Source organism: Hylobates moloch, unplaced genomic scaffold (assembly GCF_009828535.3).
Source record: "Hylobates moloch isolate HMO894 unplaced genomic scaffold, HMol_V3 SCAFFOLD_5, whole genome shotgun sequence".
NCBI classification, from domain to species: Eukaryota; Metazoa; Chordata; class Mammalia; order Primates; family Hylobatidae; genus Hylobates; species Hylobates moloch.
The window spans coordinates 110,601,850-110,619,554 of NW_026652280.1; the positions used below are offsets into that span (position 1 = coordinate 110,601,850).

Below are 17,705 nucleotides of genomic sequence, written 5' to 3' on the forward strand. Positions count from 1 at the left end.
TAACTCTTCCCTCATCTGAAATGCCTTTTCCCCATGGGTCCCTCCTTCACCTTCTAGTATTTGCTCAAATATCACCTTCCCAATGATACTTATCCTGAGCACTCCAGTTATATTGCAACACTCTCATCCTGCACTGGATGCTCCTCACTCTGCTTAATGTTTCTCCATAGCATTCTACATTCTAACATACTGTATAGTTTCTGCAGTTATTATATTTATTCTCTTTTGTTTTGTTTTGTTTTGTTTTGAGACAGAGTCTCGCTTTGTCACCCAAGCTGGAGTACAGTGGTATGATCTCCGCTCACTGCAGCCTCCGTCTCCCGGGCTCAAGTGATTCTCCTGCCTCAGCATCCCAAATAGCTGAGATTACAAACGTGCACCACCATGCCCAGCTAATTTTTGTATTTTTAGTAGAGACGGGGTTTCGCCATGTTGGCCAGTGACCTCAAGTGATTCGCCCACCTCAGTCTCCCAAAGTGCTGGGATTACAGGCATGAGCCACCGTGCCCAGCATATTTATTGTTTATTGGCTGCTTTCCCCTACTAGAAGGTAAGTTCCATGAAAGCATGAATTTTTGCTTGTTTTAACAATACATCTCTGCTGCCTGGCATATAGTCAAAAGTCCTTGCTGTCAAGGAACTTATTATTTTAGTAGGGAGTAAGCTGTGAAGACATTTGGGAAAATCATATTCCAGGTACTCAAAGGATATTAAATGAGCAAACAAAGGCATGGAAGAGCTACCAAAGAGCATGATCAAACTCAAATTGCAGAGAGATCACTAACAGGATTATAGAGAATGAATTGAAAACAGGGAGTGAATTCAGAGATATGATGGAGGTAATAATACAGTAAAAAGAGCCCCCATGTAACGAGTGGGCTCATGCTTTATAAATCACCTCCAAATCCCACATCAATCAAGGGAGGATGAAAAGGAAGAAGAAGAAGGAGAAGGAGAAGGAGAAGGAGGAGAAGGAGAAGGAGAAGAAGAAGAAGAGGAAGAGGAAGGGGAAGAAGGGGAAGAGGAAGAGGAAGAGGAGAAGGAGGAGGAGGAGGAGGAGGAGGAAGACAAGTAACAGGAAGAAGCAGCCACCAGCGTGGTGGCTCATGCCTGTAATCCCAGCACTTTGGGAGGCCAAGGCAGGTGGATCACCAGAGGTTGGGAGTTCAAGACCACCCTGACCAACATAGTGAAACCCCGTCTCTGCTAAAATTACAAAATTAACTAGGCACGGTGGCACATGCCTGTAATCCCAGCTACTTGGGAGGCTGAGGCAGGAGAATCTCTAGAACCTGGGAGGCAGAGGTTTCAGTGAGCTGAAATTGCGCCATTGCACTCCAGCCTAGGCGACAAGAGCAAAATTCCGTCTCAAAAAAAAAAAAAAAAAGAGGGAGGGCTAAGGACCTTGGGAACTAGCAACATTTCAGAGCCAAGTGGAAGAACCAGTGTCCTGTAGAGAAAAAGAGAAGTGGTCAGAGTGGCAGGAGGTAGAAGAAAAATCAAGAATAGCATATGGCAACTGAGGAAGAAGAAAGTTTCAAGAAGAAAGTTGTCAGTGTCAGACCAGGCGCAGTGGCTAATGCCTATAATCCGAGCACTTTGGAAGGCTAAGGCTGGAGGATCACTTGAGCCCAGGAGTTCAAGACTAGCCTGGGCAACATGGTGAGACCTCATTGCTACAAAAATAAAAATATTAGCTGGGCATAGTGGCACACACATATAATCCCAGCTACTTGGGAAGCTAAGGTGGGAGGATCGCTTGAGTCCAGGAGATTGAGGCTGCAGTTAGCTGTGATCACACCACTGCACTGCAGCCTGGGCAATAGAGTGAGACCCTGTCTCAAACAAGAAAAACAAACAGAAACAAAAAACTGTCAGTGTTAAAAGCTATAGTGAATTCAGTTAGTTAAAAACTGAAAAGTATGCAATGGATTTAGCCAATATGAAGTTATTGGTAACTTTGGCAAAGGCAAGTTCAGAGGAATGGTGAGAGCAAATGCCAGATTGCGCTGTGTTTAGGAGTAAAATGCAAGGAGAAGAAGAGATGCAAATGTAGACTATTCTTGTCAAGCAGCTTGGCTATAAAGAAGTAGAGAGAGATTGGGAGCTAGAGAGGGGCATATGGTAGAAGGAGAGACTGAAGCATGGACATGAACAGAAAGAAAGATCCACCAGAAAGAAGATAAAGGCAGAAGAGAGAGAGGAGGCAGGCAGGGCTGAACTTCAGAGCACAGGTCTCAGGAGAAAGGAGTCTCCTTCCTTTGAGGGAAAGAAGGAAGGATGGCTACAGAGAGAAATAGAATGGTGAAAGATAAGTCTGACAGAACTCTCTGGTCCCTCTCCATATATCCACTCAATGTCTGAGGTATTGATCAAGCAAAGTGCCCAAACCAGGCTTGCCTGATTTCCTGATGGGTCATTCTCCCTTCCTGGCTTTCTTGCCTTCAGTATCTTCCCTGTCTTGGGCAAACAGGAGTGGGCTGAAACTCTTGTAGACACTTTCATGAACCCTGGTCACTTTCATCAGTCCTGTTCCTCTGATCCCATGACTATTGCTTCCCCAGACAGATGAAGCAATGTGTGAGCATGGAAGAAGACACCGAACTAATTCTGAGAAAGGAGCATCCTTAACAAATCCTCTCTCGTCCTGTGATGTCACCCCACATCACTTATGGTCTGCACTATCCATAAAACTCTTGGTTGAAGGTGGTCCTCTTTGTCCTCCCATTACTTGAGATCACCATCCTCTCCTTCATCAATAACAGGTCTTTATTAAATGACTACTGTCTAAGTTGCCAAGATTTTCCATTTTAACAGAGAGAGTATACGTGTATGTGATATATATAGCGTGTAAATATATACACATATATAAATATATACGCATGCATATATATACACACATAATAAAAACAATACCACAAGGTAGCACAAACTGCAAAGTGAATAATATAGGCAAAACAGCTATTAGGCTTGAATCTGGAGCCTTGAAATAAGAGAAAGTTTGAAGTAGGCCTTTCATAGAAGGAAGGGTAGGTTTAAATAATAAAGGAAGGAGAATGTTGCCGACAACTTGGCAAAAGACCAAGAAACGTGCTTGGCATTGTTTAGGGAATAACTAAACAAGCAGTTTTATGAATCTATTGAGGAATCCAGACATTATCCTACAAAAATGGGGAGCTACTGAAAGTTTTAGAATGAAGACTGACTTGTATCATGTTTTTACATGTTTTTACAATTAATTTGGAAGAACTGTGTAGATAAAATAAAGGGCAGGGATAATTCAGACACTATTGTGATACTTAAGGTGAGGGTGATAAAGAGCTATAGCATCTTAAAAAATGTATGCAGTGAGGTGTTGGCAGTGGGGATGGAAAGAAATTGGTGTCTGCCTGGATACGGAACAAGAGAAAGGAGGCCAGCAGCACTATAAGGTTTCATGCAGGAGGGAAAGGAGAATGATGATACTCTGGAGAGAATCAAATAGGAAAATTCAGAGAGTGCAGTTCAGTGAGCAAAGAAGTTCAGTGAAGTTTAAGCTATGTGGGACTTGGTGATAGGAACACATTTGAGTGCAGATTTAGAAATCTATGTCAAAAGCTCAGGGGAGACATCAGTACTGGAAGCGTTGGTCTGGGAATCATCCACATATGAGGAAATGTAGATGCAAAGGTAGGAGATAAAGTGGAGGACGGGGAACTAGTGAGGATTGAGGGTGTGAGAAGCAGCCCAAGAGATAGAAGGTTAGGAGAGTAGAGTATTTCAGAAGTCAAGGAGGAGGCAAGTTTTAAGGATGAGGAAGGACAAAAAATGGTAAATACTAAAGAAATTGCCTATTGAGAAAAGGCCAGAAATATGGTCACACATGATCTACAAGAAAGTCTCAATAGGAAAGAGGGGAGGAATAAATGGGTGGTGATGGTTATAAAAAGATGATGAAAGCAGACAGTGAGACCACTCTTTTGAGAAATATAGCGGCGAGAACCACCACCGTTAATACATTGAAGGGGAGCTAGATCAAAAGACGATTTGCTTCCCCTTTGAGGACTTCATCAGAACTCTTGGCAGAAAAACTGACTGACTGAAACATAGGAATAAGGTTTTGAGGAAGCAGGAGAGGTTGGGATAAAAAACAAAGATCTTGAGGAACTAATCTTGGCACTAAAGAATGGCAGTCAGGAGAGGTACGAGAGGAGGTGTGAGGAATCATGGATTTTTTAAGTAGAAAGGCGAGGCAGTTCTTCAGACAGCCTTCTTTTTCTCATCAATGGAAGGGATTAGCTGCAGCATGTGTGAGGGATTTGATGTTTAAGAAACTGAGAAAGGAAAGGTAGAGGTGGCCAGGCGCGGTGGCTTACGCCTGTAATCCCAGCACTTTGGGAGGCCGAAGTGGGTGGATCACCTGAGGTCAGGGGTTCTCGAGGAGCCTGCCCAACATGGTGAAATCCAGTCTCTACTAAAAATACAAAAAATTAGCCAGGTGTGGTGGTGCATGCCTGTAATTCCAGCTACCTGGGAGGTTGAGGCAGGAGAATCGCTTGAACCCTGGAGGTGGAGGTTGCAATGCGCCGAGATCCTGCCATTGCATTCCAGCCTAGGCAACAAGAGCAAAACTCAATCTCAAAAAAAAAAAAAAAAAAGGGAAAGGTAGAGGTAACCCGGATATAATCTTAGACATGGCATCATAAGGTTGTGCTCAAGTTCCAGATATGTTAACTTGGGCTGGCCATCCAAGAGCTGGCAAGACCTCTTTGAGGCCATTTCCTTACAATATTGTTAAAGGTTAAATGAGATACTGCTAAATGAGATATTGCACGTGTAAATTATAAAGCACTTCTCAAACAAGAGAAGCTTGAAACTACTACCACAAGAAATGTGATACAGCATGAACAAGAGATGAAGCACAGCCAAGCAGCAGGGAGGGTAAAGGTGAAGTTCAAAGCAAGAATATATAGCAAACCCAAGTCCACACAGTTTTTGTGACTTCCTCCAGCCTACTGGAGAGGTGAATGCAGATTTTGAGAGTAGATGCAAGAAAGACAAGAGGCTGAAAAAACTCTAGGTAAGGACTATTTAAAAATCTTTGGAGATATGCTTAACATTTGGAAATTACTTGCACATTTTATATAAAGGTGGCATTTGACTCATTGGCGTGTTATGTTTTGGAAATAGCCAAACATTTCATTTTTATATTTTACAGTGTTTTTTGTTTTTGTTTTTTTTTTTTTCAAATTTTGGAGTTAACTTTTTTTTCAGATTCCATACTTTTAAAAGCTTAGGCTCCAGACACTATGCCTATAGCATGAAACGGATAATGAAGGAATCAGTGAAACAGCCGCCCACTGGGTCCACATTAAGTAGGGAAGGTCATGAACAAAGAAAGCAGTGAGGGCCCAGTAGACAGGCTGACGCAACTGGAGATAAGAACAGGTGGAGGGGAAGGGAGCAGCTGTTTCCATTTTTGGAATTTTGGAGAATCAGGAGACGCCTAGTAAGGCCAGAGAAGGCGGCCGTGTAACTATAGTTATAGGGGTCGGACGTGTTCATCTTCCCAATTGGTTTTGAGCCCACAAAGGGCTTGTCCCTCATTGCCACCGTCCATTGTCCCATTGTGACCAGGCAGGAGCCCTCCGTGATTGATAAAAACAGCGGGTCCAACTCGCTCAGCTCGTTTCTGTTACACAGGACTGTGAAATCCTGGGTGACATTCAACTCCTTAGGTCATCTGCACTCTCCCCGCACGAGGAAACAAAGCCTTCCTGAGCCCGACAAGGAGGGTGGCGCTCCCCAGCCCGGCCGAAGTAAGCCCTCCATTCGAGACCTCGGCTCCACAGTCTCCCGAATCAGTCCCCGGAACGCGAGCCTGAGATGCCATTATCCCAGAAAAATACCCAAAGCCGGGGAGCCGCGGGACTGCTTGTACCCAGCACGCTAGGCCTGAGGGCCCTGTGAGCTACAGTAAGCGCCTGAGGACAGATGGGAGCCTCGCAGCCTCACACCCGCGTGGAGGAGAAACGTCTGGCGCCCCCGAGCGGCCGAGGCCTCGGGAGCCCGAAAAACGTCTCCCACTCCCAGCGCAGAGCCAACTGACAGTGCCATCCACCAATGGGAGAGCCCAGTCTGCGTTCGTGGGACCAGTCCGAGGGCAGAAACAGGGCCGTCCCGGCGCCAAATCAGCGTGGCTTTTTAAGAGGTCCTCAGGCCTCTCTGGTCACCATAGAGCTAGAGGGACAGTCCCTGCGAAACGGTGACGCTGACTACACTATGCTGCTAGCTCCGAGCCTTGGCCTTTTCCTCCCGCCGCACTCTAAGCCCTTCTGCCGCCCTGCCAACGGCCTTGTCAGGTCCCGCCCCCCGCGTGAGTGGACTGGCGAAGATGTGAAATTACCAAAGCTTATTGGATGCTTAGTGGCGTCACTCTGGAGGGCGGCGGGGCCCGGAGCGGTGAGGGCCGCCCCTCTCGGACGGTGATTGGACTCGCCGGAGTAGACCGGGCTGGGATTGGTGTGAGGAGGGGCGAGAGCCCGCTGGCGTCCCGGTCCGAGGCGCGGGGGAGGCGGTGGCCACCGAGAAGCCCTCCGGCGGCTTGCAGTTCCCTCGCCTGGCGAGCGCCTTTCGCAGAGGGAAGGAGCAAGAGGGCCCCTAGCTCATCGTGCGCGGGCGGGGTCGGCGCTTGTCGCGTGTGGGGCGCAGTGGGGCGGGCGGCGGGTGGCAGTGGAGGGAGCGAGAGGTGCAGGGGTGACTTTGTTGGCAGCAGGACTAGCTGGAGAGCTAGACCTGGAAGCGCATCCGGGAAGGACTTGCGGGGCAGAGGAGGGCGTGGGTGTGTCTGGTATGGGATGCAGTGGAAAGGAGGGGGCCCTTCTGAGTAGATCTGTGGGTGATTCCTTCGAGGAAGCCTCGTCTTCCCGTCTGCCCTTTTATTTGTCAGCGAGGGAGTCTCCATGGTCTCTGTTCAAGTTCTGGAAACTTTCTCTTTGGGTGGGCTTAATCACCTACTACTACATCGTAGAACTGCCCAGGGCCCTTTCTGATATTGGTCACAAACGTAGGGAGTATGTCAGAAAACAGAAAGCCGCTGCTGGGCTTTGTAAGCAAACTCCCTAGTGGGACTGCACTTGGGAACTCAGGCAAGACTCACTGCCCCTTGTGCTTGGGGCTTTTCAAAGCCCCCAGGCTCTTGCCTTGTTTGCATACAGTTTGCACCACGTGTCTGGAGCAGCTGGAGCCCTTCTCAGTAGTGGACATCCGAGGGGGAGACTCTGACACAAGCTCTGAGGGGTCAATATTCCAGGAACTCAAGCCACGAAGTCTGCAGTCGCAGATCGGCATCCTTTGTCCGGTATGTGATGCTCAAGTGGACCTGCCCATGGGTGGAGTGAAGGCTTTAACCATAGACCACCTGGCCGTGAATGATGTGATGCTGGAGAGCCTGCGTGGGGAAGGCCAGGGCCTGGTGTGTGACCTGTGCAACGACAGGGAAGTAGAGAAGAGGTGTCAGACCTGCAAAGCCAACCTCTGCCACTTCTGCTGCCAGGCTCATAGGTAAAGATGGGACACTCCACCAGGTGTAGCTTAAGAGCAGATTACAAAGAGGTGTCAAGACAAATCCCTCCGTGAGCAGCTGAAAAGGAAAGCCTTCTCAGATACCGTGGAAGGTCAAAGAGGAATATAACAATGCAATAGCAAATACTCTAGTACAACAGTTAACCCGGTCAGCCTAATATAGTACCTGTAGCAATAGCAATAGAGGTTTGCATAATCCCTTTCAATTTACAAAGTGCAGCTACAGTTTCCTTCAACCATCAATCATTCGTGTAGTGAATAATTGTACTGGGTGCTGGAGAAACAGGAGAATGAATATAATAGCATAGATGCTGTTCTTGAACTCCTTCGATCTTGCAACTCTTACAGAAAAGCAGGCCCTGTTTTCACCCCCATTTATTAATTGGGGAAACAATCTCAGCAATATTATGTGATCTGCCAAGGTCTTACAGTTGGTAAGTGTGTAACAGAACTGAGTGTTAAATCCAGATCATTTTGACTACAATTCCACTAACCCATGCTACGCTCCCAGAATAGGTGATGATGATTGGCTGGACCTCAGCTTTTGCTTTGTACCTTAGAGTTACTCTGGAGCTTGGTGAGGTGGGCTGGTAGGTGTTAATTGGGGTGCAGACTATGTCTTTTATGGCATTTGGTGAATAGTTTGTCAGATGGATCACTTTTGTCCCTTCTTACTCTACCCCATCCTAGGACACCAGAATATAAAATGACCACAGTTTTAGGATTAGCCTAAAATAGATTTCGGGTTCTACTTCCATTTGTTTTCTGGCTACACTAACAGAACAAGTTTGTAGACTTCACTCTATTTTTAACTTGTAATTATGTGATAGTCCCTGCGACTGTCTTGCTGCCAGCCAAACCAGCTGACCCTATTTTCTCTGCAGACACTCTTCTGGTGCCAGAATAGGCATATAAGATTCAAATTGATATAATGCTAATGGAGGAACTCTGAACAGTCACCATGTTTTCCTAAGGATTTCCCTGCAACTCTAGAGGGCTACTATAGTAAAAAAATTAGAAAGAGAGCTTTGATTCTACTAACCATTGGTTTCACACTTTCTTTTCTCTTTCTTTTTTTTTTTTTTTTTTTTTTGTTTTTTGAGATGGAGTCTGGCTCTAGTCGCCCAGGCTGGAGTGCAATGACGCAATCTCCGCTCACTGCGACCTCCACCCCCTAGGTTCAAGCGATTCTCCTGCCTCAGCCTCCGCAGTAGCTGGGATTACAGGCACATGCCACCACACCTGGCTAATTTTTTGTATTTTTAGTAGAGACGGGGTTTCACCATGTTGGCCAGGCTGGTCTCAAACTCCTGACCTCAGTTGATCCGCCCACCTCAGCCTCCCAAAATGCTGGGATTACAGGCGTGAGCCACCACACCCGGCCGGTTTCACGCTTTCTAACAATGTTGACGATGTCTCTTGAAAAAAATTCTAGCCTGCTGATTTGGGTGATACAGGTCAACAGAAATGCTTCACCAAAATCTTAGATGCAAGCTAGATGAGACTTGGTGTCTGCTTTTTAATTGCTTGGACTTTATTGCTGTGTTATCTGGCATGGTTTCTGTTTCTTGGTGCTAGTTTTCTGCCATGCCCTCACTGCTAACTTACCTTAGGAAGCCGACTGTGACTCTTGTCTAAACTCTTTGGGAAAGTTCTAGCATGCAGTCATAGTCTTGCAACCTTCTGCGTAGGCATGTAGCCAGCCAGAGCCCTAGTCTGTTCACACGTTATTCTATACAACAGCTCTTTCAGGTAGGTTTTGTCCCCACTGTACAGACGAGAAACTGGAATCAGAGAGGATCATGCAATTAGAGATTAGAGCAAGGAATTGAAATCAAGTTTGTTTAACTTCAGAGCCTGTGCTCCTAAAATCTCTCTGCCCAACTATTCCCAACAAAATTGTCCCCTTATTTCCTGTTATTGACTCTGTTTGCCCCTAGGCGGCAGAAGAAAACGACTTACCACACCATAGTGGACCTAAAAGACTTGAAAGGCTACAGCCGGATTGGGAAGCCCATCCTGTGTCCTCTTCACCCTGCAGAGGAACTGAGGCTGTTCTGTGAGTTCTGTGACCGGCCCGTATGCCGGGATTGCGTGGTGGGGGAGCATCGGGAACACCCCTGCGACTTCACCAGCAATGTCATCCACAAGCATGGGGACTCTGTGCGGGAGCTCCTCAAAGGTACTCAGCCCCACGTGGAGGCCCTGGAGGAAGCCCTGGCTCAGATCAACATAATGAACAGTGCCCTCCAGAAACGAGTGGAGGCAGTGGCAGCTGATGTCCGGACATTCTCGGAGGGCTACATTAAGGCCATTGAGGAGCATCAGGACAAGCTGCTGAAGCAGCTGGAAGACATACGGGCCCAGAAGGAAAATTCCCTGCAGCTGCGGAAGGCCCAGCTGGAACAGTTACTGGCAGACATGCGGACTGGAGTGGAGTTCACCGAGCACCTGCTGACCAGCGGCTCAGACTTGGAGATCCTCATCACCAAGGGGGTGGTAGTAGAACGGCTCAGGAAGCTGAACAAAGTTCAATATAGCGCCCGTCCTGGAGTAAATGATAAGATACGCTTCTGTCCTCAGGAGAAAGCAGGCCAGTGCCATGGCTATGAAATTTATGGTACCATTAATACCAAAGAGGTTGATCCAGCCAAATGTGTCCTACAAGGAGAAGGTAGGAAGGCATTTCCCATTGACATTGAGAGGGCAGTGGACAGAGAGAAGGTGTGTGAAGATTGTTGGCTTGTTCTGCTAGGAAGCACACCCTACTGACCAGGTTACCAAAGGTGGGGAAATAAACTGATCTGAAACACAGTGACCCTCACCTTTGCCCTTTCTGGTTTGTTCTGGTTAGGGTACAGTTAATACAGGAGTGAGGCTTGACCCTTTTCCAGTTCAGAGAAGTAGTAATGGCTGAGAAACACACAGATCATGTTTTGTTTCTATCAGATGGCAGAACGGAGACATGCCCATTGGAGGTAACAGCAGTGACTAGGGCCAGGTGAAATTCTGCCTGCTCAGAGAGGAGCATGGCAGGCCCTGGATTCCTAGATCAAGTTCTGAAGGGAGTTTCAGAGGAATGAGGAAGACGAGATTACGGTTTCCTTTCCTTTAGGCCCTTTTTGGTTCACATCAACCTTACTGGCATTTAAAAGGATATGGTAGGTGTTTCATTTAATTGGGGGAAAAATGGTTTCTTTTAACGAGTGTTCTCTTTCTAATGGAAGCATGTTATTAAAACATATGTTTCACCTGTCAGTCCTGATAGGAAGATTGCATCTTAAGAGTCATCAGACTCTGACACTGGCATTCTTAACTGTTTGGAAGCCATAGATCTCTTTGAGAATGTTCTTTCCTACAGAAACACCCAGTAACTTGTGCATACCATTCTAGATTTTTAGACTCTTCATAAGCCTTTCCATAGACCTCATAGTAGTTCATGAACCCCAGGTTAAGAAACCGTTTCATCTGAATGCTGGAGTAAGGGCTGTAGCTACTGGATATCCCCCCAATACCTTGGCATGAGCTACCAAGTTGCAGAGGATCTCAAAACGTGGAGGGTCGTGAGGCTGGTCAGCTGTACTCCCTGCCTAGCCCAGCAGGATCTGGAGCTTAGGGAGGGTGGTTTTGGGGTTACTATCCTCTCTCACAGGGTCTAGAGGTTTTCTTTAAATACCTCAGTCAGTCCTGAGTATTTTTAAAGCCTCCCAGGACTGAAGGTGAGGTCCAGGATCCTGTGTGGTCCAAAGCAGCTGCTAGCTGAGAGAACCAGGCTAACCAGGAAGGACTCCCAAGAGGCGTACTCTGGGAGGCGGAGAAGAGAAAAGCAAGGGAGCCAGGGTAGTTACAGTATACAAGAAAGTACAACCCTTTGTTCTGAAGAGAAAAAGCAAGATGGAGATGTAGTCACTGCAGTTTACATTTGAGGTGAGGACCGAGTGTTTATCTTTTTCAGACCTCCACAGAGCCCGGGAGAAACAGACAGCCTCTTTCACCCTGCTTTGTAAGGATGCTGCAGGAGAAATCATGGGCAGGGGAGGAGACAACGTTCAAGTTGCCATTGTCCCTAAAGATAAGAAAGACAGGTTTGTATGACACAATTAGGTGTCATGGATAACAGGCAGTGAGAAAACTGGAAACATGAGGTCCTTTAAGATATTGGAGCTGGGCACAGTGGCTCACGCCTGTAATCCCAGCACTTTGGGAAGTGGAGGCAGGAGATCGCTTAAGCCCAAGAGTTCAAGACCAGCCTGGAAAACATAGGGACACCCTGTCTCTACAAAATTAAAAAAAAAAAAATTAGCCGGGAGTGGAGGCATATGCCTATAATCCCAGCTATTCAGGAGGCTGAGATGGGAGGATCCCTTGAGCCCAGGAGGTTGAGGTTGCAGTGAGCTGTGATTGTGCCAGTGCACTCCAGCCTGCGCAACAGAGCAAGACCCCAGGTCCAGAAAAAAAAAAAAAGATAATGGAGTGTAACTCAGTAGTCACGTCTTACCTCCCCATAATACTATGAAACATTATGTGGCCAAATGTGTTTTCCTGTGTGGGTTTTGTATTCAATTCTCTCTCAAAGCTATGGTCTCCCCCTCAGATTGTTTTCATCTCAAGCTTTAGAATAAGTTGAAAAATATTCTGTGTTAGACTGAATGGTACCCTTTTCAAAATTCAGTCTCCCTTTGGTACTAAATTATGCCTGGAGCCTGTTTATATTTCTCTTGAATTGGAGAATGGAGGAGGGACAACAGAGCAAGAGGGTTCAACAGAAGCTTGTTGAAAAGGACACAATAATATATTCAAGGAATTTGTCTGAATATCAGACTAAATAGGAATTTATGCTGTTTACCTTCTGTTGTAAAATTAACTTCTGAAGCAAATGGAAGAAGCATCCTGTTTGGGGATATTTAACATTAATACTGAATGGGATGGTGTAGAGTTTACATTCTAAAATAGTAGCAGCTGAAGCCGGCTTGTGGGAGTGAGTGGTGTTTTGACTCTTATCTCCATTCAGCCCAGTCAGAACAATGGTCCAGGATAACAAGGATGGGACATACTACATTTCCTATACCCCCAAGGAACCTGGCGTCTATACTGTGTGGGTCTGCATCAAAGAACAGCATGTGCAGGTAAGACTGGTGCACGTGCTTCCCTGAGCAACCTGGGTTCTACTGTCTTAGGATCTGGAGACACTTCACATAGGATCAGCTATATAGAGAGATTGAATAGAATCCCCATGTCTTCTTCTTCACTTTAGAAACAGCCCAGATTTTGCTACTCTTATTCTTCCTGGAGGATGCTGTTGACCATAAGAACCCTGTATCCCTGTGTCACCTCCAGGCAGTTATGCTTATAGTTTATCATTCTCCCAGTCGGTTTCTTAGGATTCTTAATGTGGAGAAGATGTCTTGACCACAGGGGATGATCTGTCAGCAGACAACCATGCATATTCAAAAAATATAATCTAGCTCAGGATTTTCCAGTTTTGTCCAGACTGTGTCTGGACATGAACACAGTTGAGAGGGTAATGCCCCCTCCTCACAATTGACTAGTCATCTGTCTGCCTAACCATCTGCTCATGTAATTTTCTACTGTGTTTTACATACAGGTTTTTCTGTTACTATGGTTCCTGTAAACAAACAAATATACCAAACAAGTTATGTTACCATGGTTTCTACAAACAAGTATAAACACAAACAAGTAGAGCACTTCCTGCTTTAGAGAGAGTATGAGTTTTTAAAAATTGGGTGATACTAACAGGTCCAGCAGAATCTCTCTGCTGACATTGGAGTAGTCAGAGGTTTCCCTCCACAGAAATCAACACTGACAGGGACAGTAAAATACCATATAGCATCATGATATATTAGGCTTATGATTTGTGCACTAAGGAACTCTCATATTTAATAGCCATTTATTGTTTACCTAATTATGGTATGTCAGGAACAGGTTAGGTGTTTTTACATATATTATTTCAATTGTCCTCAAAACCCTTCAGGCACAGGGATCAGTGTCCAATTAGACTGAGAGACCAAACTTGCATTAAAATACACAGCAAATGTAGCAAAATAGGAATTTGAACCCATTTCTTTGAATGCCAAGTTGTTTTTTAACTGGATTGTAAACTCTTTAAGATGGGAAATTTAACATCTGAAAGACTTCTAAGGTGCTAGGTTCTCTGTTTTGCGTTTTCACAATGTGGCTCTCACATAAGGATAGGCACATTGCAACTTATTAAATATTTAAATTGGGCATGATGGTGTGCACCTGTAGTCCCAGCTACTTGGGAGGATTGCCTGAGCCCAGGAGCTCAAGGCTGCAGTGAGCTATGGTTGTGCCAGTGCACTCCAGCCTGGTGACAGAGTGAGATCCCATCTTTAAAAAAATAAATAAATATTTTTTGTTTAACATGGGATACAAATTAGAGAATGAAAGTTATCCTTAAAGGAAAGGGGGCAGATGGGAGAGTTACTAATTTGAGAATTATTAGCTGTACACGTTTTAACCTTTCTCCCTTCCATATGTCTTCACAGTCCCAGAATAAGTGGGTGAGTAAACAGATAAGTCATGTCCAGGATGGAAGGAAAGAGGCTAGCTTGGTGTGTGAGAAGAGGTACAAATTGGAGAAGGGACCACAGAATGTCCTACCTTTGTGGTTGCAACATTCTACTTATTATACCTGAGGTTCCTTAAGAACTGAGATTGAGAATCCCAGAGAAAAGTCAGTCTGAGATTACTAATGTATTGAATGACCTAGGTACTTATACTTCATACAAGGATAGAGGCAGAGTCCATTAAGAAAAGCTTCAGCTTGCTGTGGCATGGGTTTCTGCTTTTGCTGCCATCTTGCCACAACAATCCCCAGCTAATACAGATGTCACTGAAAATGGAGCTGACTGTGTGACTCCTGTCAGTGTCCAGCAGGTTCGGCTACATGGAATAAATCAGTACCTACGTCTAGTACTTAGCATCTGCAGTGAAAAGCATGGTAGGAGGGCTGCACAGACCCTGCGATGCTTCCACTGCAGCTGTATCTGCCCCCTCTCAGCTGAGCAGGGTTCTTGTCCTCTAATCTGTTTCTTTCCTGTTGTCCTTGTTCGTCCAAGGACAGGCCCTGTGCCTCAGACTCTGTTTAGCACATAGTGATGCTCAGCACATCCTGTTAACTCATAAGATGCTGTTCTTTGCTTTTGGTCTGAACACTGAAGGGCTCGCCATTCACTGTGACCGTGAGGAGAAAGCCCCGCCCACACCCAGGCGTGTTTCACTGCTGCACCTTCTGCTCCAGCGGGGGCCAGAAAACGGCTCGCTGTGCCTGTGGAGGCACCATGCCAGGTAAGGAGAAAGCACTACCCTCTGGGCCTTTCTGCCAGCAGTGGGAATCAAGCGACGGGCCCTTCCCTACCACACAACCACTAGACATTTGGACTTAGGCTCTGTTTCTAGGAAGCACCGTCTGTGATGGTAGAGACACCACTGTTCTAAAAGTGTCACTTAAAGCTTCCTTGTTCTGAATTGAAATAGCAGACTTAAAAGCTCTCAGTTCTGTTAGTTCTGGTACAGCTCCTATGAGCCCTGTGCTTCCATGTAGGATTCTCAGTTTGTCTGTCCCTTTCCAGTGGCCTGAGCAGTGTGAAAACTGTGGACCCATCTTACTCCTTTTAGAACCTTAAATAAATTCCAAATGAGGCATGGCTGGGGGAGTGGATGATTAAACCAATTGAACAAGGTCTGGGTCTTTCAGGGGGACAGAAAGGATAGGGAGTCAGTTTAGGTAAGGGATCTAATTACTTTTAAAAAAAATTATTGTGTCCTTACTCTAATAATGGGCCATAAAATGGGCTTTTGCATCCTTCTGTATAAACACTTGAGGATCTACCTCTATTTTTTTTATGTCCACCAACCTATCCTTTTTTATTTCAATGATTTTACAGTTAAAATCCAAACCAATTTATTTTACAGTTGATGTGCAAACTAGTTCGCCTCCTTCAGGCGGTAAGTTTTATCGCTACAGCATTCTTAGAACTCCAGCTAACATGAGTTGATTTGCTGTGATCAATTTTCAGGGTCCTCCTGACTGCACAGAAGTCAGATAGCTTGTTCCTCTTGCCAAGATTTTCTTAGATATTTTCACTCCCATGAATCTGCATGTTGCCAGGAGGTCTAATTTCCATGATAATGGTAACTGCTGGACTCCACTCTAATGGTTGATTTTTGTCCTTTCTCTTTGTCCCATGTAGGTGGGTACCTAGGCTGTGGCCATGGACACAAAGGCCACCCAGGTCGTCCCCATTGGTCATGCTGTGGAAAATTTAATGAGAAATCTGAATGCACATGGACAGGTGGGCAGAGCGCACCGAGGAGTCCACTTAGGACTGTGGCTCTCTGATGGGTTTGTGCTCAGCCTTTTAAAGCTGCAGGCACCACTTGAGATTTCCAGAGGACCCAGACCTTCGTTCATTCTAAAGAGACTGATAGAATTAAAAACAAAGTGCCTTATCTTGCACTGGAGTTCAAGTGCTCTTTTGTTAGTTACTCGCTGATTGTACTTGTGGATGGTTGAGCACAAAAAACCACCTCTACATTTCTCTTAAAGGTAGGTTGGCAACGTTCTTTTTCTACCACAGGAGACTCCTTTTCATTTTGTACAGTATGGAGGTATCTATTCCACTGGAACTGAAGGGTCTAGGTAGTTTAGTTCCTTTCTGATATAACCTTTTTTTTTTTTTTTTCAAAGCAGAGTCTCACTCTGTCACCCAGGCTGGAGTGCAGTGGCATGTTCTTGGCTCACTGCAACCTCTGCCTCCCAGTTCAAATGATTCTCCTGCCTTGGCATCCCGAGTAGCTGGGATTACAGGTGCCCGCCCCCACGCCTAGCTAATTTTTGTGTTTTTAGTAGAGACAGGGTTTCACCGTGTTGGCCAGGCTGGTCTTGAACTCCTGACCTTGTGATCCACCTGCCTCGGCCTCCCAAAGTGCTGGGATTACAGGCGTGAGCCACCACACCTGGCCTGTTATGACCTTTTTAATTTTTCTCTGAGCTACACATTATTTAGATATTTCCCTTAGAGATTAGAAACCTCCTTTCATCCTGTCCGCTTTTTGTTAGCATACTTTCAGTGGATTTACTGGTACGTTTTGTGATCATGATAATGTGATCTTGTTTTGGTGGTGTCCCCCTCCTCTGTCTCTATGCCATGTCAGCCTTCTGCCCCAAAGCCTGGAAGATTACTCTTTGGTCAAGGGCATACAAATAGAAAGTTAATAAAGGGGAATGGTGTAGAAATAGAACCTCATACATTTATTACAGTTCTACTTATACAGAAAATCTAAACACCTTCATCCTTCTCACAGCTCTGTTTTTTAGTAGAGTAGTCTTCACTGTTTAGTAGAGTAGTCTTCACTGTTATCTATATACCTAGAAAGTTAACTGGGAGCTTTGACTCTTACTGTGCCTTCACTCATAGTGTGCCTTCTTAGCTGCTGGAGAATTTGGGGAGAGGATGTACACAGCACTGGTGCCTCAGCCCTGCCAAGGTCTTCACTGTATATATTTTGTGTGTTCTTCTGAAACTGTTGAGTTCTTATATAGCAGTAAACTCAGCATGTATTAAATATAATTATTGAAATCTGCATTGTAAGATCCCTTAAGAAGTGGATGACTCATTTGGCGAATTGGGTCAGGCAAAGGAAGTGAAATAATTAGATGATGACTGTCAGATCATTGTGGAATACATTTCCTCCTTGAGGCTGACAGACATGGGCTACATTATACCCATAAATACTAAGATGTTCTCTGCGTTCTCACCCTTTTCTGGAAACATTCCCTTCAGCCTCTTTCTGTAACCTAAATCTGATCTTCCCAAAACACATTCCTGCCTGTCACCCTCTCAAATTATTAGCTATTTGCTCTTCCTCACTCCTTCTGTCACTCAGCCCAGAAGTATATGTCCTTTTAGCTTATTACTGCTGCTTTGAGATGAGCGGTTCTTTTTTTTTTTGAGACAGAGTCTTGCTCTGTTACGTAGGCTGGAGTGCAGTGGCACGATCTCAGCTCACTGCTACCTCCGCCTCCCAGGTTCAAGCGATTCTCCTGCCTCAGCCTCCCGAGAGTAAGCTGAGATTACAGGCACGTGCCACTACGCTCG

General features: G+C 45.6%; 1 protein-coding gene across 7 annotated transcripts; it reads left to right on the forward strand.

Moving 5' to 3' along the window:
* Nucleotides 1–5,821: 5,821 nt before the first annotated feature.
* On the forward strand, nucleotides 5,822–16,063 carry TRIM45 (tripartite motif containing 45). 7 transcript variants are annotated; one of them, XM_058439418.1, is made up of 7 exons: nucleotides 5,829–6,441; nucleotides 7,292–7,542; nucleotides 9,504–10,237; nucleotides 11,519–11,648; nucleotides 12,575–12,689; nucleotides 14,766–14,892; nucleotides 15,798–16,063. In XM_058439418.1, the coding sequence occupies exons 1-7, from the start codon at nucleotides 6,103–6,105 to the stop codon at nucleotides 15,944–15,946; spliced, it is 1,845 nt and encodes a 614-aa protein (XP_058295401.1). In that variant the 5' UTR covers nucleotides 5,829–6,102; the 3' UTR covers nucleotides 15,947–16,063. The 7 variants fall into 7 exon arrangements, with proteins under 7 accessions (XP_058295403.1, XP_058295401.1, XP_058295399.1 ...); XM_058439416.1 differs by having other exon boundaries at nucleotides 5,829–6,355; nucleotides 7,167–7,542; XM_058439417.1 differs by having other exon boundaries at nucleotides 5,829–6,355; nucleotides 7,197–7,542.
* The last annotated feature ends 1,642 nt before the right edge of the window (nucleotides 16,064–17,705 follow it).

Coding starts and splice junctions, on each gene's coding strand:
- TRIM45 (XM_058439416.1), top strand. CDS start 6,103: ATGGGAGAGCCCAGTCTGCGTTCGTGGGACCAGTCCGAGGGCAGAAAC. Junction 10,238..11,518: donor ATGTGTCCTACAAGGAGAAG/GTAGGAAGGCAT, acceptor TATCTTTTTCAG/ACCTCCACAGAGCCCGGGAG. Junction 14,893..15,797: donor CTGTGGAGGCACCATGCCAG/GTAAGGAGAAAG, acceptor TGTCCCATGTAG/GTGGGTACCTAGGCTGTGGC.